Below are 26999 nucleotides of genomic sequence, written 5' to 3' on the forward strand. Positions count from 1 at the left end.
TGCGACACTCGTGAAATTGCACTCACTGTCAATTCACACAGGCGATCTTTCGCTTTCCATGCCACTGCACGAATCCTGATGCGAGGATGCCTGCAGTTAGCCCGATGGCTGAGCGCAGCGCCGAGATATCCGGCGGCGGGCCTCAAGTCGTCGGCTGGCTTTCCACTCCGGTCTATTAATTCCCTACGATCTTTCACGACATCTGCACCATGGCGCGCCCGATCGAAGGCTGCTCCGAGCGCCCCGGATATCGACCTCGAACGCCGCATCGCCGATATCCCCATTGACCGATTCCGCAACTTCTGCATCGTTGCACACGTCGATCATGGCAAAAGCACACTCTCCGACCGATTGCTCGAGATTACGGGGACCATCCAGCCCGGAATGAATAAGCAAGTGCTGGATAAACTGGACGTTGAGCGCGAACGGGGTATCACTGTCAAGGCACAGACATGTACCATGATCTACAACCACAAGGGCGAAGACTATTTGTTGCACCTGGTAGATACGCCTGGGCATGTCGACTTCCGTGCTGAGGTATCGCGTAGTTATGCCAGCTGTGGGGGAGCAATCCTTCTAGTTGATGCTAGTCAGGGTGTTCAGGCGCAAACAGTTGCCAACTTCTACCTGGCCTTTGCGCAAGGATTGGAGTTGATCCCCGTTATCAACAAGGTCGACCTCCCGTCGGCGGATCCAGAGCGGGCTTTGGATCAAATGAAGAGCACCTTTGAGCTGGATACGGAAAATGCAGTGAGGGTGTCGGCCAAGACCGGATTGAATGTTGCGGCCATTTTACCAACTGTCGTTGAGAAGATCCCGGCGTATGTCTCCTTGCCTTGAAGACCTGGCTTTAACTTGAGACACTCTTTACTAAAACCTCATCTAGACCTATTGGCGACTCCAAGAAACCCCTTCGAATGCTGCTTGTTGACTCCTGGTACGATTCTTATAAGGGTGTGATTCTCCTGGTTCGTGTTTTCGATGGCGAGGTGCGTGCAGGTCAGCAACTCGTGTCATTCGTAACGGGCCTGAAGTACTACGTCGGCGAGGTTGGAATTATGTACCCCACTGAGACCGCACAATCTGTTCTCCGGGCCGGGCAGGTCGGATATATTTACTTCAACCCCGGTATGAAGCGAAGTCAGGAGGCCAAGATCGGCGACACCTTCACAAGAGTTGGGTTTGAGAAGACGGTGGAGGCTTTACCTGGTTTTGAGGAGCCGAAGTCAATGGTCTTTGTCGCAGTTTATCCTATGAACCAGGATCTTTTCGAGCATCTCGAAGACAGTGTTAACCAGCTCATCCTGAATGACCGCAGTATTACGGTTCAAAAGGAGTCCTCCGAAGCGCTCGGTGCAGGGTTCCGCATGGGATTTCTGGGTACCCTTCACTGCTCAGTATTTGAGGATCGACTCCGACAAGAGCACGGTGCGAGTATCATCATCACTCCGCCATCCGTACCAGTCAAGGTGATATGGAAGGATGGTACCGAGGAAATCATCACCAACCCAGCCAAGTTCCCCGACGATGATAGCGTGCGTTTAAAGCTTGCCGAGGTTCAAGAGCCATATGTGCTAGCTACTTTGACTTTCCCTGATGAATATCTCGGCAGAGTCATTGAGCTCTGCGAAGCCAATCGAGGCGAACAGCAAAGTATCGAATATTTCACCGCGAGCCAGGTCATTATGAAATATGAACTGCCCTTGGCGCATTTGGTCGATGACTTCTTTGGCAAACTGAAGGGCTCTACCAAAGGATATGCCAGTCTCGACTACGAAGAATCTGCTTGGAGGGCCGGCAATATCGTCAAGCTCCAGCTCTTGGTCAACAAGGTTCCCGTTGATGCCGTATCCCGCCTCATGCACATGAGCCAAGTGGCCCGTCAAGGCAGGATATGGGTAACCAAGTTCAAGCAACACGTCGACCGACAGCTGTTCGAAATTGTCATTCAAGCTGCCGTGGGCAAGAAGATCATCGCGCGTGAGACCATCAAACCCTACCGCAAGGACGTTCTGGCCAAGCTTCACGCCAGTGATGTGAGTCGCCGTCGGAAGCTATTGGAGAAGCAGAAGGAAGGTCGTAAGAGGCTCCGAGCCGTTGGAAATGTGGTCATCGAGCAGAAGGCATTCCAAGCTTTCCTTTCTAAATAATTGTGTATAACATATAGCATATTACCAAAATATCACCTGTACAACATCAACAATACTAGTTTCAAGTTTCTATATGGTCGTCACCTACCTTCCTGATGGAAGTAGTATGAGTATAATCGGGCGGTCAGACACAGCAGAAAAAAAGTTCGTGGGACCGCCCCGCCATACGCTGCTTCTCTCCAATTCCTCTCCCAGCCCCATTCACATTTCTTCTCTCTGTCCTCGTTCGGATATTATTCGCTCCCTTCTATTCTGTCTCTTCTCGGTAACCCGAAGCTCAGATTCATTAGTGCTACCCGCCTTACGAAGTTGTGGCTGAGAGCCGCTCGTGTCGATCGCATTGCCTTGAGTCACCCTGCCATGTCCCACCGTTGACAACGGCGCGATGCAGCCTTCAGAGGGTGCACAGATTGATCTGGGCAAGGCCCAGGTCATTGACCGTGTTCCCAAAGTGATCAAGGAGCTAAAATTCGGCGTATTGTACGGGGTTCCCATTCTTATTCCGAAGGCCGAGCTAGACTGCTTTGGCTAGCGCGGAAACGATCACTAACATACGGCGTCTCTGCAGGACAAATGATGATATTGTCGGCCAAGCCGTTGTCGAAGTCTCCGATAGAAAGTTTTTCGACCTCGACCGTGACCGCGCGGTCGTTGCCCATGGCCCTCTCGATGCGCGCATGGGTATTTCGAACAAGACCTCAACCTGTCAAACTTGTGGCTATCACCTCAAGGAATGCAATGGTCACTTTGGTCATGTACGACTGGTCTTGCCGGCATTTCACGTCGGTTATTTCAAGCGTGTTATTAGTGTGCTTCAGGAAATTTGCAAGGAATGCTCTCGCATTTTGCTTCCGGAGGCGGAAAGGCGCTCTTTCTTGCGCGAGATGCGACGACCCGGTCTAGACAACCTACGACGAACACAAATTGCGAAGAGAATTAATGAGCGATGCCGAAAGACTCGGGAGTGTGAACATTGTAACGCGATCAACGGTGTTGTGAAGAAGGTCGGCTCGAGTGCGTTGAAGATCACTCACGACAAGTTCCGCGCATTCAATGCATCAACCTCCGTGAAGAAGCAGCCCCCACTGAGCAAGCAAGTTTTTGATGACTCCTTTTCCGAGGCACGACACGTGAACCCTGAGGTCGAGAAGCATTTCAAGAAGGCACAAGACGATCTGAATGCGCTCCGTGTTCTCAAACTGTTCAAGAAGATATCTGACAGTGACTGCGAGCTGATCGGTCTTGACCCGAAAGAAGCACGACCGGAAATGTTCCTTTGGCAGTTTATCCCAGCTCCTCCCGTCTGCATTCGTCCCTCCGTCGGCCAAGATGCAGCCTCGACTGAAGATGATTTGACTGCCAAGCTCGGTGATATCGTCCAGAGCAATATCAACCTCAAAAACGCTCTCCTCAAGGGTGCGCCAGTGCAGACCATTGTGGAATGTTGGGACTATATGCAACTTCAAATCGCAGTCTACATTAACAGCGATGTGCCCGGTCTCAACAAGGCGGATCTCGGAAAACCTATTCGCGGTTTCGTTCAACGACTCAAGGGTAAACAAGGTCGATTCCGTGGTAACTTGTCTGGAAAACGTGTCGATTTCTCCGGCCGTACGGTAATTTCGCCCGACCCTAATCTTCGAGTTGACGAGGTCGCCGTCCCAGAACTGGTGGCGAAGAACATGACTTACCCTGAGGTAGTCACTCGATACAACATCGAAAAGCTACGAGAACGAGTGCGTAATGGGTCTACCAAGTGGCCCGGCGCCAACTATCTGTACAAAAAGGGATCCACGTTCAGAACCATGCTGAAGTATGGTAGCCTCAAACATATGGCTAGTGAGCTGCAAGAAGGTGATAAGGTGGAGCGTCATATTGAGGACGGTGATATCGTTCTCTTCAATCGACAGCCCTCGCTGCACAAGCTCAGTATTCTTTCCCATTTTGCTAGAGTCCGACCGCATCGAACTTTCCGACTCAACGAGTGTGTTTGTAACCCTTACAATGCCGATTTTGATGGTGATGAGATGAACTTGCACGTCCCACAGACAGAGGAAGCCAGAGCAGAGGCTATGGAGTTGATGGGTGTGAAGAACAACTTGGCCACGCCTAAGAACGGCGAGCCTATCATTTCTGCTATCCAGGATTTTATCAGTGCTGCTTTCCTTCTCAGTAGCAAGGACAACTTCTACGACCGTGGCTCATTCACGCAGATCTGCCTTTACATGCTGGGCCCACAAACACGTTTTGACTTGCCTCCGCCAGCGGTTCTGAAGCCTCAGGCGCTTTGGACGGGTAAGCAGGTCTTCAATATTATGATGCGTCCCAATACCGATGATCCTGTTCTCGTTAACCTCGACGCTGCATGCCGTCAATTTAAGCAACCCAAAGATGGCCGACCAAAGGACCTTGATCCGCATGATGCTTGGCTAGTCATTCGCAATTCTGAGGTTATGTGCGGTGTCATGGATAAGTCCACCATCGGTTCCGGAAAAAAGGACAATGTTTTCTACATTATGCTTCGTGATTTCGGCCCCCCTGCAGCTGCCGAGGGCATGAACCGTCTGTCTAAACTGTCTGCGCGCTGGTTCACTAACATGGGATTCTCTATTGGTATCACCGATGTTTATCCTAGTGAGCAACTGGTTCAGTCAAAGAATGATTTGGTTGAAACTGCTTACGCTGCTTGTGACGAAGTTATTGCCAAGTACAAGGCCGGTACGTTGGAGAAGTATCCTGGCTGTGACGAGTTGCAAACTATGGAAAACCAGCTGTCCGGTATCCTGAGTAAGGTCCGTCAACAGGCTGGTGACGAATGTATCGCGCAGCTCAGCAAATACAATTCCCCCTTGATCATGGCCACTTCTGGATCCAAGGGTTCCAGTATCAACGTCTCACAAATGGTTGCCCTTGTCGGTCAACAAATTATCGGTGGACAACGTGTTCTGGATGGTTTCCAGGACCGAACTCTGCCTCATTTCCCCAAAAATGCCCGTCAGCCCCCCTCAAAGGGATTCGTTCGAAACAGTTTCTTCTCGGGTCTCGAACCCACGGAATTCATTTTCCACGCTATGTCTGGTCGTGAAGGTCTGGTTGATACGGCTGTCAAGACTGCTGAAACTGGTTACATGTCCCGGCGATTGATGAAGTCTCTTGAAGATCTCTCGTCGCAGTACGACGACACTGTTCGAAACTCGTCCTCTGCCATCGTCCAATTTCAGTACGGTGATGATAAGTTGGACCCGGTTGATATGGAGGGTAAAGCCAAGCCTGTCCACTTCGATCGCACTTTCATCCACTCCGAGTCCACAACCTACAATAACGACGAACGAAGCTTGTTGCCTAACGAAATCATGGAAGTGTGTGAGGAGATGCTCTCAAGGGAACGCGCTAAGCTTGTCCGTAAGGACTTGATGGGCAATCAACTTGGCTATATGGATCGCAGCGACAATGGCATTGACCAATTTGAGAGTGCTCGCGACTTCCTTGATTCTATCCAACAATATGTCCAAACCAAGGCTGACAGGCTTATCTCTCGTGGTGGTGACTTTGATCCATCAGACGAGAGGAGCCGGAAGGGCTTGGACCACACTGGCAAGTTGACAGAGACTACTCTCAAGGCCTTCATCACGGCCTGTTTGCTGAAGTACAAGAGAGCGCAAGTCGAGCCTGGTCATGCAGTCGGTGCCGTTGGTGCCCAGTCTATCGGTGAGCCCGGTACGCAGATGACCTTGAAAACTTTCCATTTCGCCGGTGTCGCCGGTATGAGTATCACTCAGGGTGTGCCCCGTATTAAGGAAATTATCAACGCTTCCAAGGAGATCAGTACTCCTGTTGTTGCTTGCGAACTAGTCACCAAGGACAGCATTGCTGCAGCTCGTATTGTCAAGGGCCGAATTGAGAAGACTTATCTACGGGATATCATTCACTCGGTTACTGAGAATTGGAACGGAAACGAGGCTTACGTCAAGGCCAGGATCAACTTCAAAACAATCAATGATCTACAGCTTGAGCTTCGTATGCCCCAGATCGTTGCTGCGATTAAGAACCACAAGCGATTCAAGGGCAGTGACCTCAAGTTCAGTACCACTGGGCGATCCATCAAGGTCACCATTGACCTGGATCCGTCCAGCAAAAATGACTTGTCGAAGACTGAGATTGCAGCTACCAGTGCTGACCCCTTCCTACGTCTGAAGCATCTTAAGCGTCTCTTGCCCAGTATCCAAATCCTTGGTCATCCACGTGCCTATCGTGCTATCATCCGAACAGATGAGACGTCCACCACCAATACCCTGTTGGTTGAAGGCTACGGTCTACGAGAGTGTATGACTACAGTGGGTGTTGACGGTCTCCGAACCACAACCAACAATGTCATGGAGGCCCGTCAGGTCCTTGGTATCGAAGCTGCGAGAAGCACTATCGTCACTGAGATCAGTGAGGTCATGAAGGACATGGACATTGATCCTCGTCACATGCAACTTCTGGCTGATGTCATGACCTACAAGGGTGAGGTACTGGGTATTACCCGTTTCGGTCTGGCCAAGATGCGTGACTCCGTTCTTCAACTCGCCTCGTTCGAGAAGACCGCAGATCACCTGTTTGACGCCGGTGGTGCCGGTCGTACCGATCTCATTGAGGGTGTCTCTGAGTGTATTATTATGGGCAAGACCATGGGACTGGGTACCGGTGCAATGGAAGTTGTCCGCAAGCTGAACTTCTACGAGGGACAAATCGGCCCGCGGAAGACCGTTTTTGAAGACGCTTGGTCCGAACTGGGCGAGGTGCTCCCGAAGAAACCCACGAGGAGAGTTCGGTAGTGACAATTGAAACGCCGTCTTGCTACAAAGCTTCGGCTCACTTCCTCAGCATTTTCCTCGGCGTTGGTTTTCCTGTGTTTTTAGGCGTGCATGAACTTGAATGTTAGGCTCGACTTTTGTACATGTATCTCTTTTCCTTCAACGACCATCTCTTGGTGTTTGTTTTCACATCCAAGCGATAGTTATGATTCAAGTGGATGGATATGTCACTGTGATACTGGGCTCTCTGCGATTTCTTTTTGCTAGCTCTAGTCTTCCGAACCACGATCGGCGATTTCTCATTTCAAGTGTCACCTCTGCAGACCGTAGCTAGTAGTATGGTAGTATTAATGACCTTGGAACCTTCAAATTGGAGCCCGCTAAGGTCTCTAGTTTTCGCCCGTGCATCCAGTACTTTGGTGGTAGTATCATATCCCTCCCGACGTCTAATGCCTCTGTGGAGGCCACACTGTCCAGCAGTCGCCTACCTAGGTAGGCTTACTGCCATATCCTCACGTAGCCAGGTGAGGATAAGGAAGATCCGTATCTTCCAGCGGTACTATGGCACGAATAGGAAGCCCATGGCCGTGTGGGTGGCCTTGGGACTGAATGTTAGAATCCTCGACAATGTGGTCAGTTGATACATTAGCGCCAGCAAGGGTTTGAATGGTGTTCGGAGTCTACCCAGGGGTTATTCATAGGAGTAAAGGTTGGTCAAGAAAAGAAAAAGTCATATTGATCGGTCAGGATTATGTGTCCAGAATGCAAAGGCCAAGATTGGATTTCAACTTTGCCAATAATAGAGTGAAAGCTAAGGCATAAAAAAAAAAAAAGAGGCCCGAATCCGGGATTGAACCGGAGACCTCGCACAATTTAGTTTCCCAAAGCGCGAATCATACCACTAGACCATCCGGGCGATTAATAATCCGATCTCTAATTATATATATATAATCATAGTTTCATATAGTAACAGAAGAAAACAAAAAAGGCCCGAATCCGGGATTGAACCGGAGACCTCGCACAATTTAGCTTCCCAAAGCGCGAATCATACCACTAGACCATCCGGGCGATTGATGTCTAAGATCCTTGTAATCAAAATCTAATTTTGCCTGTTTTAGTAGAGTAAGGATAAAGAAAAAAGAGAAAGATCGATAAACACATAATCAGGTAGGACCTCCTATACCTAAAAGGGAATTAAACCTAATCAAGTGATTAACCTTGGAAATAGTATTCAGATAGATTTAGTGACTAAATATTTCTTAACTAGGCTCTCAGGTTATGCCTAGATTAAAATGATTGTATTGTGGAGATTTTTTTGGACTGCTATCTTTTTAATAGACCAAGCGACTCTCTTCTATGCTATATATAGAATACATTTTTGAAATTATCCAAAATTTTATTTACCCCATTGAGTGATTAATACAAGGGTTAAATTGTAGAGTATAGCGCCAATGACGACAGCATCCAACTTTGAGATATAGTATTCCGTAAACCAAACGAAGTGACAACTGGTACTGGGAAATCCCGTGGCTCCACCTCTGGTTTCGTCGGGACGGTTCCTCGACATGGGCGTTACGAAAGAGACGATTCTTTTTTATTCTCGATTTGGGTCAAGTTGTACGGCCTCAACCAGCAGGAAGCTTTTTTGAAGATCCGGCCTAAGTGATAAAGCGGGAGACACGAGAAAATGTGACTCAATGAAGGTACTTGCAACCCGGCCGAAATGGGCCACACAGTGTAACAAACCCTCGTTACCTTTGTTATTGTCTTGCCATTCGCACAATTTATCTGTTCTTGCTTCCCCCCCCCTCCTCTCATCGAACCGCTACTACAGGTTACCTGATTCGTATTATTCGTATCTTGGCCTTCGCACAACTGAGCATCCTCACATATTAATAAAATGTCTTCGCTCCAGCCCTGAGCGTCGTAGTGGCACACCCTGACACGGAATTAACTCGGTAAACTGTGTGCAAAATATCACATTTGATATCCTCTGTTAGTTTCACCTCTCCAGATATCGCGTAAATTGCATGTGCACGGATATTGTGTGTATCTCGTTGTTGGCCGCAGTGAGGCTATCTACATTGCCCAGTCCCTTCCTCATCCATTCATCACTCTGTCTTATCGCTTTTTCTTTTCGCCTTTTCGACATCTATCTCGATTAGCTTTATGTCACCCTTAAGGCGCTCTAGACTCCGATCAGCTTACCCCAGCAACAAGTGTAAGTTTATCTGTCTCAAGCCAGTCGTTCCGAGTCTATTCTAAGCTCCTCGCTTAAGTTCAATATTGATCACTGAGAGCACCAAGTGCAAACCAGCCCGCTCTAAGCTTATTCCTATCTCGAACCCAATCAACTCATCTGGACTTCTTGATTGGCTTACTTACACTCGACGCTCCAAGCCTCTGTCTGAACGTCGGCGGGATGTGACCGAGATCTCCGTTTTCGAAAGGCCTGGCTAGGCCTTATTCTTACTTGGTAACACCTGCAAATAACTTAATAAACGGCTCGGTATTTCCCATGTTTACACCGAATTTATTCGAATCATTCAGCAACTCGCAAATTATGGCACTGGTGGTAGCTCTGATGGTGGCTTCGGCACTTACAGTTCGCGCTAACCCTCTGGCACTGGTGACCGTTTCAGCAACGCAATAGTAATACTGATGGTGATAGGATGTAAATTGGTGCCCTAGATTATGAAGAATATCAAGCATCTAGATGCTGACTTTTTTAAAAAGGGGAATGATGCAATGAACCCTGGTTTTAACCTTGGTTGCTTGGTTGCCTTGCGTCTTGGCGCCTTGCACCTAGGTATCCGCACTATTCATCTGTACCCAGTTCTTGCTTTCTATTATTCTTTCTCTTCTCTCCAAGCCTTTTGCTTTCATCAACCGTTACTATACTCTGTCTGGTTTTTATTCGTTGCATCTTGGTCTTCTCGTACCTGAGCATCCTGACATATGGAAAATACTTATTGGGTATAGTTGTACTGCCGTCTCATCCAATTAGTATTCATCTGGTATTATAGTAGTACAGTACTATTGGTATTTGGTAGCTTCTTAGTAGTGGTATGCTGCCTATATTCCTGTTAGGGCTACTAGTGCCTCTACTGTGAGGCGCCCAGGTACGATGACTAAATAGCACGTCGTGTATGGAGCGACAAAGTAGTGGCATTGACGAAAATACTAAATATGGGAAGAAATAGAAGAAGAGGAAGAAGCTACATGCTGATACCAGATACAGATGTAATGCCCTAGGCACCTAGGCACCTAGGCATTCAGGTATAAACACATGATTCGTTACATCTACTACTATATTCAGCAGAGCCTGAGAATCTATTAGTATATATTGTGATCATCCGAGTGTTCCTTTTAGATTAGAATATTAATTGCCTAAGGTCTAGTAGGTATGTTCTTCTTTAAATAAATAGTATTCAATTGTGCCCTCTTGCTACGGTTCTTAGCATAATCTACTGTTTGGGGGACTAATGTTGAACAAAGCCCTGTCAAACTTGGGCCTGGCCCTTTTTTGCTTTTTTTTGCCTTATCATTTTAAATTATTTGATATAGTCATAATTTTGATAACAAAACATCAAGTGCCCGGGTGGTCTAGTGGTATGATTCGCGCTTAGGGTTCACCCAAAGCATTGACTGCGCGAGGTCCCCGGTTCGATCCCGGGCTCGGGCCTTTTTTTTGTTTTCTTTTTAATTACTTTATTTTTGATCATCTTGTCACTCAGTCAGTCCTTTTGAACTTCATAATTATTCCAGTAGCTGTAAACCATCCTAGAAATGGTCAACATCCTCCTGAATTTTCAGTGTAGTTAAGTAACATCTCCAAGGTTTAGCACTGCTCAGTGCTCACTAGCTCCGATCCACACCGGCTCATGATTTACCACCAACCTGATCGGTACTTCACTACCGGCGATTTGAATGTCTTCGGTAATAGTGGTGGAAGTCAGCTCATGAAAAGACCCTAGGCACGTGGTGGATCACTCGATTGGGACCGATATGCTTTAGCCCAGACAGCAGCCACTGTGCTAACTCTATGACACTAAACATGCACGCTTTCCACATGGCGCAGCAACGAAACAGTTTGGGGTTCTATTTTTACGCCCACTCTGGCTACTCGTAGCTAGGCGTCTCCTTCTTTCATTTGATACGCTCAATGCAGCACTATTTCCACCACTATCAGCCTCGTGAAGGTTTTGGACCCCACGGGATCAGCGCAGTTTCTTCCCACAATTGATCTAGTGCTGAGCATTGCTTGAGTTAATTTTACAGCCCCTTTTATTAGTAGAAGAGTAGACGATTCGCTCCTTGAAAATCCTGCTGCTGACGGTAATTTGTTGTTTCGCCGGTTGTTCTTCGTTTCAATCGCGCTGGGTGTTGCTACCTCAAAGGTTGCGCCTGGTTGCCAACATGTCGGTTGGCGCATTAACTACAACATTTACGCCGGCACCCTCTTGTACTACAGAAAGCTATGGCTGGTGGTACTATGAAAGCTCCAATTTGGCGAATTCGCCTCAAGTGACCGCAACAGATGCCGATGTCGAGTGGTATCTGAGCCTCGGTCCCTCAGTCTGGAAAGACTGCCTGCCATCAAACTATGCAACCGGCTCGGCTTACTTTTCTCCTGGAATCTGTCCGGATGGCTACACCGCTGCTGGTCAAACTAGTCTTGCAGTTGATAACGAAGTCGTCACCGCTGCAACATGCTGTCCCCAGTATGTAGATCTCCCTTGACTAGAACCTCTCCTCCTTTGCTTTGTCTAACTATTGAGCGTGCAGGGGCTATAATGCGCAAACAGGGACTGACGCCTACTGGTACGCTACAAACCAATGCTCCTCGTCTAACACCGATACCGGTGCCGAATACACCTACACCCAAGGAAATGTCGTCACTTCCTACGGCGGTTCCTACGGCGTAAACGCCAAGGGTATCTCCATCCGCTGGAAAGAAGCCGACTTCGCAACTACAACCACGTCCTCATCCCCAACAACCTCTCGCACAAGCACAAGCACCTCAACGAGCAAGGCATCAGACTTCAACTCTAGTGCAGGGCTTTCGCCGGGTGCCAAGGCTGGTATCGGTGTTGGTGTCGGCCTCGGCGTTCCTCTGTTACTCGGTGTCTTGTACCTCATCTATCTAGTGAGAAGAAACACCGCCAGAAAGGAAGCCGCTGCGGCTGCGGCTGATAGAGGGATGTCATCGCATTCCGGCCCCTCAGCGCCTCAGCCGCAACCAGGATACATGCCCGTCAACCACGATTATGGCCAACAAAACATGTATGAGCCTTCATATGAAATGTCGTCTGATACCCACAAAGATACCCCGCCACAAGAGATGAGCACTCTTCGTCAGTAGAGGAGTCATTTCTTGCTTCCGCCCTACACGGTCTGTTTTGGAGCATACTGTGTCATGGGTAGGTATATACAACCTTCAAAGAGTGGGTTTGCATTTAATTAGCGAAGTACCCTGGAACACTTGGCCCAGGGTAATCATTTATCTCTATTTTATTAATACCCACATACGGAAATATTATTACAGCTATATTTAAACTTGAATACGTCGCAGCCTTGTAAAGATCCCGGCTTGCCAAGTCTTCACAGTCTGCTGAGTCAAGCCGCATGCAGCCTCGTTTTTTATCTCCGCCCTCGACTGATCGATCGCCACATGGCATGCACATGACGAGTATAGTCCTGATTCACCCATGAGCTGCATCTGGAAAATGCATCTGAAAAATCAGGTGTGCTGACAGTGGGAAGTGCAAAGGCTTGCATGCAATAAAACAGCGACTTTAAACTTGCGAGAGTCCTATCTTTCTCCGCACAATTTGAAATTTGACAGGCACACCAGCCGAAGTCTTACTAACCTGATCGATATCAATCGGCGCTACTCGAAGGACCCGCAACGAGAGGATCCCGTGGGGCGCTAGCGATAGCGTAAGTAGCGTTGTAAACGATCCGAGATCCTTGGGGAAATGATTCATAGGCCATATGAATCATCCGAATACTAGTCTTATTCTATTTCAATTTGCTAACTTGAAAAATCAAAGGCACTGATGAGAGACCATTCACTACTAGCGTTGTTTTGTCTCCCCAGTCAGTCGTCACTCAATTGATCTCTACTTCAAACGTGAAGTGTGCGAAACGAAGCAAAAAGTTGAACTCGTGTCAGATTGTCAAAATGACCAGGAAGCCTGCCTTGTCGAGTGCCTCTACACTTGGAAAATAATTCGAATCAGATCAAGGCTTAGCATTTCACCACAAGATGGCTAGCTTGTCAAAAAGGTACCAAGCTATACTTAGCTCTCTCGATCGTAAGCGAAAAAAGAGGATGTTTGAAATGCGAGTTAATCTCCTCATTTCAGGAAAAAAATATAGCTGGGTACTTCTTACGCTCCGAAAAAATTGCGTCTGGTAATTTGGTCCCAGTGAACTTAAATTAGATCCATCAAAGAAGCGGGCGCGCCTTGCTATTCTTTGACTCTGCGGGCTTTCGCCTATACGAGCTACGACCCTGTGTGTCTCTCATGGGGGCGTTCAGTGTCCAGTATATCATACCCCTTTTCCTACATCCATCCAATCCCTATCCGGGGTATCCCGGAATCTGGCCTCGAGTGACGATATCCAGAAAATGACTCAGGTTTTTTGACCTAAGACATCCTATCCCGGCCATACGCCAGATCAATCCCTCCTATTCGTCCATTGGCACCGCAAAGTTGCTGCAGGTGACGCAAAAACAGCCTCGCGCCTCAATTGGCCGCGGTAGGTCTTGGGGCGTGAAAGGCGCAGCTCTGCAGCTCCAACCTCCCCACCATATGGGGGGGAGGGGACCACCACGAACTATACGAAGGGCCCGAGTGAAGCAAGCAAAGATTCCCCAATCAGAAAATTCGAAGCCTTGCCCTAGAAATTAGATCTGCAAAAAGGAGCTGTAACCCTCATCTAAACTTGTGCACTTTTCTTTGGCTCGGAGCAGCGTTTAACTTCAACCGAACACGCCACAGCCGGCAATCCATCCACGAACTGGTCTTCCAAGGATTAACTTCGCAGGTTCTTTGTCCAGTCTGTCTAGCTCGGTGTCTTCTCGCTAGTGTCCCGGACTATAGCCGGACTATAGCCCCAAGGCTCTATCCTTAAACTCTCCCTGGTTATCCACGACCCGCACTTGAGTCCGCCATCTCCTCTCTGTCTCCCCGATGCTCCCCGAGCTGCTTCAGACGTATCCTCAAAGGAGAACCGCTATCACAAAGCCATGGACCTGGATTCAAAGTTTTCCAGGAAACGCGAGAGTCGGACACGCGCTCCGACAGCTTGTCAAACCTGCCGCTTGCGCAAGACCCGGTGTGACAATGCGAGACCAATCTGTAGCTACTGTGCGATACAGGGAGTCGAGTGCATCTTCCCCGAGACCTCGTCGCATCCAACCCAGTGAGTCAAACATTCTACGGAAATTAAGCTTTTGTGACAAGGCATTCACCCCTTTGCTAACATCTTCGTGGTATAGAACCAACTTCGAGACCTCCAATCATGAGATCCTGCAGCGGCTAGGCCATATTACCTCGTTGCTGGAAGATATCAAGCAGGGTGGGGGGGGTCAGTGTCTTCCTCTAATAAATCAGCCAGGGGCTCTTTCTTTGGGGTGGCTGTGCAAAACTCGAGTCCCCTGACAGATGCTTCTCCTGGCCACAATAACCGGGGAGACACTGCCGCTATTGAAGATCGAGCCGGGGACCACGATCCCCTGACCTTGTATGCGGCTAACTCTGCGGAATACATGCTTCGCTGGCCGATATACAACAATGTTATCACCGATGCGGAAAAGAATATTCGGTCCTTTTTGCTCGACTCATTAGAGAACCAATCTGAGCCCCCCATTCCGCCTCCCCGGACATTAGGAGTTGGTTCTTTCTTAGATGATATCCAACACCTTTGTCGAAAATACATACGGCTGGTCCATCGGCGAAATCCTATTGTTGATGTTGAAAAACTTGAGCGTTATGCTCGCGAAGTAACAATCCAAGGCCTAGGGTGGGACGGCCCGTCCTGCCAAGTGGTGAGTCCGAGTTCATTTTCTATCTGTCAACATATTTCCTAGTACTAGCCAAGCATGAATGCTAAGTACTTCCATTTCAAAAAACCAATAGCTAATGGCCTGTGCCCTGGCATGCTGCACATCAATATTTATCCCGTTGGGTGAATTTCCAGCCAATCTTGATCGTATGCCTACGCCGCCTCAGTCGGGTGCTAGTATTGAGCTTGCCGAGGCATACTTCCATGCTGCAAAACAACGGCTGGGGTCATTGCACACATCACCGACTGACATACAATGCTTTCTTCTCGCGGGATCTTATCACAGACATCTCATGAGACCCTTACAGGCCTGGTTTTGCTTTCAGCAAGCTTCCTGCAGGCTAGAGGTCCGTCTGCTAACCATGCGTAGAGGGCAATGGGTAGCTGATGTCAACTATAATAATCTCGAATCTCGCCTATACTGGTCCTGTATACAGGCAGAGCAGTATGCTCCCACCCTTTTCTTCATCGATGACTACATGGGAACTGTCTAATCAGTAACAGTGAAACGCAGAGCGAGCTTCCACTCTGGAGCAGTGGGCTTAAAAGTCTCGGATACTCAGCGCAATTCCCAACGTTTCCACGGACGAGTACGTCGACATCGACTTCCCCGGAGGATGCAATGGATGAAGGCAGAGACGCATCACCGCAATCAGAGATTAGCGGCACAGAAGAGGAGAAGGGATGGAGATTCTACATTGGATCAATTTGCAATCGCCGTACGGTGAACGACATGCTCATAGACTTGTGGCGCTGCGGCGAGCAAGAGTGGGTCAATAACATCGACAGTGTCGTCGAGAAAAATGCCGAGGCCGTTAATGTTGTTTACTCTTGGTAAATACCTCCCTTTCTTCTTGCTGGCCGTTGTTTGTTGATTCGCTGACCGATTTTAGGTACCAATTGTCACGAAATGGCCTCCCCCCCTTCAAACCCCGATAACGAAGACCTAGAATTTCTCGTCTACGGCCGCTATTTCCTTTGCCTTGAGAAAATCTACCGCCCCATCCTCTATCTTGCAGTCCACTGTAATTCCCTTCCGGGATATCTCCAAAACAACACTCGGCTCTTCCGGGATATCTTTGATCATTCCCAGAAAGCCCTCGAGAGCTATGCCATTCTCATCCCTAATCTGTGGTATCATTTTCGCCATGAATGGATCTGGAATATCATGAGATGCACTTTTGGCGCGTCCATTCAGATCATTGCGGCTGTGCTTAGTCGATTACAATATGCCAATACCGGTGGGTGGTGTCTTGTTCCACCACACAACTGGACCGTTCTAGTGCGGTTGTCTATTCGAACATTGAGGGCTTGGTCAGGAGAGTCGCCTGACGTAGATATAATGAGGACTACGCTGGAAAGGATGTATCAAGGTACCTGTTTGTTAGCTGGGGTGAGATCGGATCTGTAAATTATTGTTTCGATTGGTTTGATGATGCGCACGATGTATAAGGAACCATAGTGGGCGTAAAATAGTACGTTACAATACAGATTGTCAAATAATAAATAATCGATTTCTGCTGGTAGAGAACCCATACGTTCATGGATGTCAGGTATAGAGAGAGACCAGATATGACTTGCAAAAAGCAAAAAGGAAAGGGCCCGAGCCCGGGATCGAACCGGGGACCTCGCGCAAACTTGCTTTGGGTGAACCCTAAGCGCGAATCATACCACTAGACCACCCGGGCACTTGATATTTTGTGGCAAATAAAATCTATATGCAAATTATCCTTAGATTGATAGGGTTGTAAAAGAGGAAAAAAGAAAAGAAAGGCCCGAGCCCGGGATCGAACCGGGGACCTCGCGCAGTCAATGCTTTGGGTGAACCCTAAGCGCGAATCATACCACTAGACCACCCGGGCACTTGATATTTTGAAGCAAATAAAATCTATATCCAAATTATCCTTAGATTGATAGGGTTGTAAAAGAGGAAAAAAGAAAGGCCCGAGCCCGGGATCGAACCGGGGACCTCGCGCAAACTTGCTTTGGGTGAACCCTAAGCGCGAATCATACTGATAAATTGTTAGATAATTTCTTAAAGTAATATTGAAGGCTTAAAGAAGTACACACCCACTAGACCACCCGGGCAATTGATAGTCTGAGGCGAGATTATATGAAGAATCCTGTTTTCAAATAGTATAAGGTAAAAAAAAGGAGAAAAAAAGAAAGGCCCGAGCCCGGGATCGAACCGGGGACCTCGCGCAGTCAATGCTTTGGGTGAACCCTAAGCGCGAATCATACCACTAGACCACCCGGGCAATTCATGTTTGATTGTCAAAATTATGCCTACATGATTAAAAATGACACGTCTGCAACTACTCAAGTTCCCACAGGAGGAAGATTATTCAACTTAACAATTATAAGGCCCAAATCTGGCAGAGGCCTCATACAGTTTAGTTTCCTAAGGCACAAATCATACTAAGGACTTGCTGATTGAGTACTTATATAGCAGTATGGATTTATTATAACTTAAACCTTGACATGCCCACTATTAGACCATCTGCCTGGGGCGGTTGGTATTATATATTGTCTTGTACTAATAACTACCTTTTTATTATGGCTTTAGTGGTATAGGAAGTAAAAGAAAAACATAAAGGTCTACAGTTTGTGCCAAAACTGTGGCGGCACGTCACATCTAGGGCTCTCAGCTACCTTATGTTTAACAGTCTTTGCAGTACCGGGTTAGTTAAGACGAAAATTTAAATAACTTGAAAACTTGAAGTCTTAGTTCAAGAGGCGCCCTAAGGCACCGGATCTCCATTACAGAAGATAAGATCGAGGGTAAGTAGGATAACTAATGTACATTTTTCCAGTTTTCCCAGAAAGCATGCGCCATAACAATGTGATCTCAGTGTATACCCAACCAAACCAGTTGAAATTGCGCCTGAAACTCTTAGAAATCTGACAAACAGCAGAAGCCGCAGAAACAACACAGACAAGAAGAAGGAAAAACCACAGCGGCGAAAAATACCATAGAACGAGCGCCCACACCACCGAACCGTTACCTCCCCCTGTATTATCAAGGGGACACCCAAATGCAGAGAATATGCTTTGTAGAGATATCGAACTCGAACACGACCTCGAAGTTGAAGCCGAAGCTCGAACTTCGAAGAAAAAATGATAATGCTGCTTGCTGGAATACCACACCTGATCACTCGCGTAGCTGTGAATGGTCGCTGACACGCAAAAACGCCGATAAAATGTTCACCGAATATTTTCCTCGCGTTTTTCTCTTCTAGTTGTGTAACATCATCGAAGATGAAATAAAACCGAATAGAATGATCGAGGAAGTAAGGGCCGCACTGCGCGACGAAGGAGTTGCGAAGGGCAGAATGCTGGGAAGAGGGACATTGATCAGGTTGAAAGCTTGGTCAAAAGTGTGACCTCCCCCCTAAGCGTTTTTGGAGTCATGACGGAATGTGCAATTATCGCCCTTTCTGCACGTGCCATCTGCCCAGAATTTGCACGGGATTAGACCGACTTTGTACGGCTGGGGGCCACTAGCCTTAGTCCGCTTCTGTCGGCTGAACTCCTCGTGCTGACTAGTCTCGCGTATGCGTTTGCGTTCAGGGTCTTCGTAACCTTGGCCCCGTGAATCAGACTGGTTCTGGCCGCCGAATTGCGAGCCAAACATGGCGCCCATATTTGGTGCCATTCCAGGCTGTGCTTGAGGGAATCCTCCCGATCCCTGCTGCATTTGCTGCATGACATTGAAAATCTTCAAGAAGTCGATTTCGGGCGTCGCTTGTGGCTGGCTTACAGGGATCTGAGGCGGCGGGACTGCGGGTGGCTGGTTTTGTTGCTGTCGGAACATGTTGATAGTGCGCTCGAGATCTGACACAGGAGCTTGCTGAGGTGGGAGTTGGGACTGAGGAGGAGGGGTGGACTGTTGCTGGTTCCCATTGCCGATGAGTTTGAGAAGGTTTGAAATGTCGAAGCCACCAGCTGCGGGCGCGGCAGCAGGCTGTGGTTGGACTGCAGGCGCAGCGGCCGGGGGGTTAATATGTGCAAACCAGCGCTCGCCTCGAGCCTATTTGCAATAACCATTAGCCACTGGTTCACTACCTTGGATGAGTCGAGACTGTAACATACCCTGACATGCTCGGGAACGTCTCCAAAGAAAACTAATTCGGGGGCGGCTTCATCATTGGTGTTGGTTTCGGAAGCAGGGGGCTCCTTGGGGGATGGGGGAATGTCGGCGGGAGAGGGGTAGAAGGCCATGAGAGTGGTTGCTTCTCGTTGATTCTGAGCCTCCTTCGCCGGACTCTCAGGTATTGCTTCACCGCCACGTTTGATGAAGTTGGCGGTCTTGAGATCACCCAAATCGATATCGATCGCTATTCGAGTCAGCATGGGATCCAAATAGACCAAGGCAGTAGACTCACCAGTAAGACTCGTGTAATCGTTAAGACTCGTTTCACGGATGCCACCTAAATCATCCTCTTCAAGTTCCTCCAAGTCTTTGTGGAGCTTGAGCACGCTTCCCTCGCCCTTGACGTCTCCAACACCACGCAAAGAGTTGTCGCCTGGACCAAGCTCTTCGTCGGGGTCGTGAGTGAACAATCGTACCTCGGTGAGAGAATCATCAGGCTTCCAAGTAACTCGCAACTTCCGCCTAGATTCTTTTCTAAGCCGCTTCTCACGCTCCTCCTCGGTTTCCGGGGGTCTTTCTTCTACTGGCTTGGCAACGGGTGCCTCCTTGGGTTTGCTGAGATCTGCCATGATATCATTCAAAGAGAATGCTGGCTTAGAAGGGGGAGCTGCTGGCTTCTCCTTCTTTTCCGTGCTTGGTCTGTATAGATGTTTAGAATTTTGGCACACACCGATTGGCTGGGTAGATGGAGAGTGCTCGTCCTGATGAGATAGTGGGTGGCATTGGTTTGAAAAAAAAACCAAAAAACAGGAGAGTACATACGTAGACTTTGCAGCTGCGGCTGCGGCTGCGGCTGCAGCTCGTTCAGCATTTGTAGTTCCAGGCCTCTTTGATGCAGAGCTCAAAGTTCCAAAAAGACTACTGAGCTTGGGGGGCAGCAACAGCTGGCCGCGGACGAGGAGCTGCCGATGTTGCAACTTTACCATTAAGTCCAGCCTTGGTAGGCCCGTTGGACCCTTGCGCAGACTTACTGGCATCTTTGAGATTCGAAGTCACTACCATCTTCTTTGTGGCAGGATGGGCGGTATTTTCGCCTTCCCGAGCTCGTTTAGAGCCCGCGATCTCAGAGGGCGAGTCTCCGGGAACCCCTTTGCTTGTCGAGTCTTCTTTACTTGACTTTGCATTCGTCTGCTTCCGCTTGGTAGATGCTGAAGCATTGTCCAAGATCTTCTGGGCCAAACCCTTGATGGAAGGGCCACCCTTTTTGACGAATCTTGGAAGGGTTTTGCTAAAGTTGGTTTTTTGCAACATCTCTTCATCAACGGTAACAAAGCGTTCCAATAACTGGAGTCAGTTAGTTTGAATTCGTCGCGGTTTGAGCAAGGAATCAACTTGCCTTGAGCATATTCGTAGTCAAAGAACCCTCGAAATCGGCAGCTTGAAATCGATCCGTAAGGAACGAATGAATAACGGCCAGCGCTAAAGGATGTTCCCCAAGCCTACATCAGAAATCAAACATTAGTAATCTGGGAGTTCGAGAAAGAAAAAAAGCACACGTATAGAATGAGGCAAAAGGAGCGTGCAATGTGATCGGCTTCCAGATTGCAAAATCTAAGAATGCAGACAGACTCTGAGGATCCTCGAAGAGACTTATGCTTGGTTTCCCAAAAAGAAAGCTTTCCATGGCTGATCCAAGGTACCCATTATTGGGCTTCTCGGGGCATTGGAGGATATTGTTCGGCATCGTATTTCCAGCTCGAATGAGATGCATTGTCATGGTACCCAGAGCGAGGACGCTCTTTAATTGCAGCCATATTATTTGAGACTTTGACTTGGTCCATCTCCACGGTAAACAAATTTTACGTGGGTGATAAGCTCATTTTTCTTGAAACTTCTAGGTGTATGGAGATCACGTGCCAGGAACAAGGTTGAAACGGAGGAAACGAGAGAAACAAGGGAAATGAAGGGAGTTGGGGGAATTGGGGAGGGGTTTCATACTTCTCGACAATCATGGGGTGACCCATATCCAAGGCAGTCCTCACAATAGTATCCATTAGTTGGCGTTGAAGCGCCACATCTTTCTTGAGACGCGCAGCTTTGTCATTGTCTCCCTGATTTTCAGCTGACTTCATTGCTTGAACCTGATCTCTCCAGGCATCACGAAGTGACTTGATAATTTTGGGGAAAGCCACCAGGGCACTCTTCACTTTATCGGCTGATGGCCGTTTGTTCCGCGGAGACCAAACGGCTTGAATTGTATCATACTTTGCCCCGTTCACAGTATCACTTGGCCGCGCTGCTGGGAGAGGAGACGGCTCGTCGGGAGGTTCAATTTCCAAATCTGACTCGTAGTCCGATGAGTCACTTCCCGATCCTGATTGTGTCTTCTTCGGTTTCGCAGCAGCTTTCTTGGACTTTGGCTTGTTCTTGGTCGAAGACTTTTGGAGGACGCTCTCCAGGGTTGGCGGGTAGATGGCGAGTGCTGGGGCCCCTCCGGGTGCTATTTTAATTCACATGTTAGCATTGGAATGACTAGCTAGACACGACTAGATAGGAAACGAAGAGGGATGTACCAAGTTGTGGCATTTCCGCATTTTGTTGAACGCCTTGAGGTTGAACTGAGAAATTATTCTGATAGTAATCGAACATCCTGCCGTCTTGCGGAAACTCCGTCGGGACTCCTGTCGGGACTCCATAAAGAAAGTTGTTGGATATGTGCTGCTGATGCTGATTGGCACCCTGGGTGCCGGGATTGAGAAATTGGGGGTTGATGGTTTGGTGAGAGACACCGGGCTCGGCGGAGGGGGGGGAAGTCGTTGGTAAGGTCAATCGTGGGGAGGTCGGCATGGTAGGAGGTGGGAAGAGGGAACTGCGAGATTGAGGGACGAGGCGCAATGTTCTGGAATTCGTCTTGTCGGTGGTTCTGCGCTGGGCGCTCGGGGAAAGCGTTCTGAACGGGGAGTTGTTGCTGGTGGAAATAGTTTTGAGAGTAGGAGTATGATGGGAAAGCCGAGCTCTCGGAAGGCGTCAGAGATCGCGAGTCAAAGGACAATTGACCTTGCTGGTACGGAGGAATCTGTTGTTGTGGTTGGAATTGCGACGAAACCGCATATCCCCCCGAAGGTTGTTGGAGGGGGGTTGGTTGCCATGACTGAGGAAGAGAGGAATAGATGCCATGATTGCTGTCGGTCTGAGGAGGGAGAGGACTTCGTTGCTGGGATTGATGTGGATTCTGGTGTTGCTGTTGTGCCCGTGCCTGCGCCTGTGCTTGTGCTTGTGCTTGTGCTTGCGCTTGTGCTTGTGCCTGATTCTGAGTCTGAGAGAAGATCGGATGATCCCAGTTGATGCCAGTTGGGGCTTGTTGTGAGGGGACATCTTGTTGCTGTGCTTGAACTTGCAACTGCGGGTCAGGGTACATTGTTTCTAACTGATTCCAATAGCCCTGGGGTAAGCCTTGATCCTGAGCAGCATGGGGCCCCCCCCGATAACGAGTGCTGGGCCGATGACTGCTCCATCTTATGGGACAACAACCTCCGCGAATTCACGACGCCAAGTTTGTAAATTGCGTCGCGCCCGTTTCCCGTTTATTTGCTACTGTCGATCCCCGAAAAATCACGTGCCCCTGCCGAATGAGCAGATCAGGTGGCTTTTACCGCCTGCCCTTTTGGGCCGGAAAAGCGGGTTCCGGTTGGTTCTGGCGGTGAAAATTGGCAGGGATTGTGATTGGCTGAATGGTTCAACAGAAGAAAAGAGTAAGACGATGACCACTTTCGGGAAATAACGACAAGCAAGATAGGAATTGAAATACGGAAAAAAGGGGGCAGAGTTGAGAGTTGAGTGACAAGAGTTCGGCCCGTACCTGGTCTGATCTGTGGTGATTTATATGTGACGTGGTGGCAGACGATATCTTTTGGTCTTGGCGCCTCCAGTTACCTTCAGTTACCTCCGTCACCCTAGGGTCACCACCTTCGGCAGTGAACTTGAATACACTGGGGAGGATCTTCGTGGATCCCTTTAAGACACCAGTGTTCACCAGTGCTCAGCAAAGATTCTCTCTTTTCCTGCTTGGTACCAATGTATCTGATCCCGGACTTCTGCTTCAAAGTGTCTCTTGTCTCCGTAGAGCTGACACTTTCCTTTTCTCCGTTCTGTTCTCTGTTCTGTACTCTCTTATACCAAGAGCCACTCTAGCAATATAGCCATTCACTTTACGAAGAGAGAAGGGGAAAAGGAAAAGGCAAAGGCAAAGGCAAAGGCAAAGGGAAAGGGGTATGGAGGGGGAGGAGAGATGGGAGGTGACGCGGAGAGTTGAGGTTGGAAGGAGGTTGAAAAGCTGCAGGCTGGCGACGTGTTTTGGCGGCGGTCAGGAGAATTACACTTACCCCTACGTATGATTGGGGATTCATAGTACTTAAGGAGTATTGAATTACCATTAAATTACCATACATATGTACCGCTGTGTATTACCCTGGAGTTACTGCCATGTGATCGTAGTGTTTGCCTTGTTTACACCCCCACGCAACCAACAAGGCATCCCACCGTGGCCGGAGCCGGACTCGGCCTCGATCCTCCCCTATCGTTGATTCCATGTCGTGAGCTGTCTTGTCTCTGCCAATTCTGCTCCCTGATATGGCGCATCCAATGTCCCTCCGAGACCGACAGGTCGGTAGGTGATACTGTCCCCTTCCCCTTCCCTCTCCTTAACATGCCTGGACCATAACATCACACAACATAACATACACACCGGCCCTGCCCACAACTGGATGGCTGACCGATCTGTATAGCTTCCATTCAAAAGCTCCTGAACCTCAACCATGACCCGCGCCCCACAGATGAGGGTTCTCATGATGCATCAGGACAGGCTGGTCTTGTCTCCACACCTATCCTGAACGAAGATGGTGATCCCATTTGGAAGGTCCTGGTTTTTGATGGTATGGGCCGAGATGTTATCAGCAGCGTGTTGCGGGTCAATGACCTTCGAGCTTGGGGAATCACTATACACCTGTAAGCTTCCCGATCCTCTTATGTGGCTTGTTTCCCTTGATAGTTTTCGTGCTAACCATGTACCGTCTCAAGAAACATCAACTCTCAACGATACCCAATCCCAGACGTCCCCGTGGTCTACCTGGTCGAACCCAACGAAGCCAACACCCAAGCTATCACTCGTGATCTCTCGAGTGGCCTCTACTCCCCCGCCTATGTCAACTTTCTCTCCTCTGTTCCCCGTCCACTTCTCGAGGACTTCGCCTCCCAAATAGCCACCTCCGGCGCATCAGAGAACATCGCTCAGGTCTTCGATCAATACCTCAATTTCATTGTCGCAGAACCAGATCTCTTCAGCCTAGGACTTGGGAATGAAGTTTACTACAAACTTAACAGCGCTAGATCAAGTAATGAGGAGCTGGATGATGTGATTGACAAGGTAGTGAGCGGTCTGTTTAGCGTGAGCGTTACAATGGGTATGCTATCTCTTCTCTGATGTCACTTCTTTCGACAAGTCGAACTAATCCATAATCCAGGTTCGATCCCAATTATTCGATCCCCGAAGGGTGGTGCAGCTGAGATGATCGCCACTAAGCTTGATCGCAAACTCCGAGATCACATTCTCAACTCCAAGGACAACCTCTTCTCCGGCAACCAGAGAGCTCTGCCGGGCGTTCCCTCGAGCCGACCAGTTCTGATTGTCATGGATCGAAATGTCGACTTGGTTCCCATGCTATCGCACTCTTGGACATATCAATCCCTCGTACAGGACGTCCTCCAAATGCGCTTAAATCGAATCACCCTCGATGACGAGCTACAGTCCGGCAAAGTCTCAAAGAAATCCTACGATATTAATAGCAACGATTTCTTCTGGCAACGAAATGCGGGCGCACCTTTCCCCCAAGTGGCCGAAAATATTGATGCCGAACTCACACGGTACAAGGAAGATGCAGCCGATATCACGAGAAAGACCGGTGCTTCCTCGATTGAAGATCTTCAGAATGATACCAGCTCTTCCGCAAATCACCTCAAGGCTGCCATTACGCTGCTTCCTGAATTGCGGGAGCGTAAAGCCACTCTCGATATGCACATGAACATCGCCACCGCCCTGCTGAAGGGAATCAAAGACCGACAGCTGGACGGCTTCTTCGAGCTGGAGGAAAATATCACAAAACAATCCAAGTCACAACTTCTTGAGCTGATTAATGATCCCGCCAAGGGAAACAACCCGGAGGACAAGTTGCGTCTCTTTGTTATTTGGTTTATCAGCAGCGAGAATGAGTTGAGTCGCACGGAGATCAGCGAATTCGAGGAGGCTTTGACTAAGGCCGGTGTCTCGGATGTGACGCCAATCGCATATCTTCGACAGGTTCGCGAGCTCACACGCATGACTATGATGACGACCGCTGCACCCGAACCACAGTCCAACGACCTTTTCCGCGGTTTCTCATCCCTCTCCAATCGCCTCACAGACCGCATCACATCCAGCGGCCTGGGCGCTAACTTCGACACCCTTCTTTCCGGCGTTAAGAACTTCCTCCCCGCCAACAAGGACCTTACCGTGACGAAAATCACGGAGTCCATTATGGACCCCACCGCTGCTTCTAGCTCGGCCATCGCCAAGACCGAGAACTACCTCTACTTCGACCCGCGGAGTGCCAACGCGCGTGGCGCCATGCCCCCGGCCTCTGCATCCCGAGGCCAGCAAATGCCCGGTGGAGTCCAAGGTCCTGGCACCGGTGCTACCTTCGGTCAACGTCGCCAAGCCTTCAATGAAGCCATCGTGTTCACGGTTGGCGGTGGAAGCATGGATGAATATGGTAACTTGCAGGACTGGGTGGCTCGAACAAGTGGGCCACAGGCGGACGGTGCGGCGGCGGCTAATCGCAGCGCTGCGGCTGGTGTTCGCCGTCGGGTTGTCTACGGAAGTACGGACTTGATGAATGCCAGTGAATTCTTGTCTGATTCATTGATGCCGCTGGGCAGGGAGTGCTAAACTGGATTGGATGGATACCCTTACTTGCTATCTCCGGTCCGCAGATATTGACTGGCAGCAACAAAATATCAGCGCTGTAAAACATAGTTATAATTCAAGTATCGCATTTGATACATGGCTACAGCAATAATAGCTGGGTTTTGAATTGTCTTCTCCCAAACTAGATCAATTCTAGAAGCTAGTCGCTGCCTAGAGTGTAAGCCGAGTACATTCAAAGATACTGCATGCCCAAGGACACTGGCAGTTTTTCATGCTCCTTTGTTCTCCAGGAAGGACTACTGTACACCACATCGTTTTGCCTAAAAAAACATCCAAATACTCACCCCAATGAACTCTCCTCTCCCACCATTGCAATCGATTATCCTAGAGTCTATGAGCTCCTTGGCGGTTATGATGGGTCGAGCAACCGGCAATGCCAATGTCAAGCGCGAGCTTTTGATGTCTTTAACCGCGCCATTGAGCAGAAGGCCGGTATCAACCTCGCTAACTACTACGATATCCTCATTGAGGCCTCTGGTGCCAATGAGCGTATCTATATCTCTTGCTTTCAGGGCATGCACGACCGCCAAGTCATGAACCCGCAAGAGGACTGCGCACTGTTCTTCTAAAATGTTGTAGAAAATCTAGTCCGCTTACGACCCTTCCACTTTAGATCATTGCTTACATGCCGGCAACATGTCAAGTATGATTCTTTGACTACTTTAAAATTTAATTTTGATTCAAACATTTGTCTAATGGATACAGATTGATAGGATATGCCTGATGGTGGTGGCAATATCCAAACCAGCTCTAAACATTGTCTCGCCACATGCCTCCTCCAACCATCACGAAGAAAGCATTATGGTGCGCTACTATCACAGGCTCCCAGTGAGAGACTTTAATCAGTTTCGTAATCGAATAAGCAC

At 48.8% G+C, this 26999-nt stretch overlaps 6 protein-coding genes across 6 annotated transcripts; 5 read left to right on the forward strand and 1 right to left on the reverse strand.

Moving 5' to 3' along the window:
• Positions 1-41: 41 nt before the first annotated feature.
• On the forward strand, positions 42-6967 carry N7509_005059 (DNA-directed RNA polymerase III core subunit RPO31; the record flags this gene model as incomplete). Its single annotated transcript, XM_056629696.1, has 4 exons — positions 42-821; positions 887-2108; positions 2542-2630; positions 2719-6967. Exons 1-4 carry the CDS (start codon positions 79-81, stop codon positions 6965-6967), a joined length of 6303 nt encoding a protein of 2100 aa, XP_056488998.1. The 5' UTR covers positions 42-78.
• Positions 6968-11365: 4398 nt separating this feature from the next.
• N7509_005060 (uncharacterized protein) lies at positions 11366-12311 on the forward strand (the record flags this gene model as incomplete). Its single annotated transcript, XM_056629697.1, has 2 exons — positions 11366-11670; positions 11735-12311. The coding sequence occupies 2 exons, from the start codon at positions 11366-11368 to the stop codon at positions 12309-12311; spliced, it is 882 nt and encodes a 293-aa protein (XP_056488999.1).
• A 1893-nt stretch (positions 12312-14204) lies between these two features.
• N7509_005061 (uncharacterized protein) lies at positions 14205-15860 on the forward strand (the record flags this gene model as incomplete). The annotated part of the gene is made up of 5 exons (XM_056629698.1): positions 14205-14380; positions 14457-14545; positions 14572-15005; positions 15097-15467; positions 15527-15860. 5 exons carry the CDS (start codon positions 14205-14207, stop codon positions 15858-15860), a joined length of 1404 nt encoding a protein of 467 aa, XP_056489000.1.
• A 2553-nt stretch (positions 15861-18413) lies between these two features.
• N7509_005062 (uncharacterized protein) lies at positions 18414-22533 on the reverse strand (the record flags this gene model as incomplete). Its single annotated transcript, XM_056629699.1, is given in 9 exon segments — positions 18414-19052; positions 19115-19359; positions 19408-20145; positions 20288-20459; positions 20587-20614; positions 21114-21606; positions 21689-21984; positions 22002-22083; positions 22173-22533. The coding sequence occupies 9 exon segments, from the start codon at positions 22531-22533 to the stop codon at positions 18414-18416; spliced, it is 3054 nt and encodes a 1017-aa protein (XP_056489001.1).
• A 1211-nt stretch (positions 22534-23744) lies between these two features.
• sly1 (syntaxin-binding protein) lies at positions 23745-26094 on the forward strand (the record flags this gene model as incomplete). The annotated part of the gene is made up of 4 exons (XM_056629700.1): positions 23745-23781; positions 23900-24119; positions 24192-24574; positions 24635-26094. 4 exons carry the CDS (start codon positions 23745-23747, stop codon positions 26092-26094), a joined length of 2100 nt encoding a protein of 699 aa, XP_056489002.1.
• A 224-nt stretch (positions 26095-26318) lies between these two features.
• Positions 26319-26702, forward strand: N7509_005064 (uncharacterized protein; the record flags this gene model as incomplete). Its single annotated transcript, XM_056629701.1, has 1 exon — positions 26319-26702. The coding sequence occupies one exon, from the start codon at positions 26319-26321 to the stop codon at positions 26700-26702; it is 384 nt and encodes a 127-aa protein (XP_056489003.1).
• Positions 26703-26999: the final 297 nt, after the last annotated feature.

This window comes from Penicillium cosmopolitanum, assembly GCF_028827165.1.
Source record: "Penicillium cosmopolitanum strain IBT 29677 chromosome Unknown utg000006l:49.0-5199605.0:1.0-5204138.0, whole genome shotgun sequence".
In the NCBI taxonomy this organism is placed as follows: Eukaryota; Fungi; Ascomycota; class Eurotiomycetes; order Eurotiales; family Aspergillaceae; genus Penicillium; species Penicillium cosmopolitanum.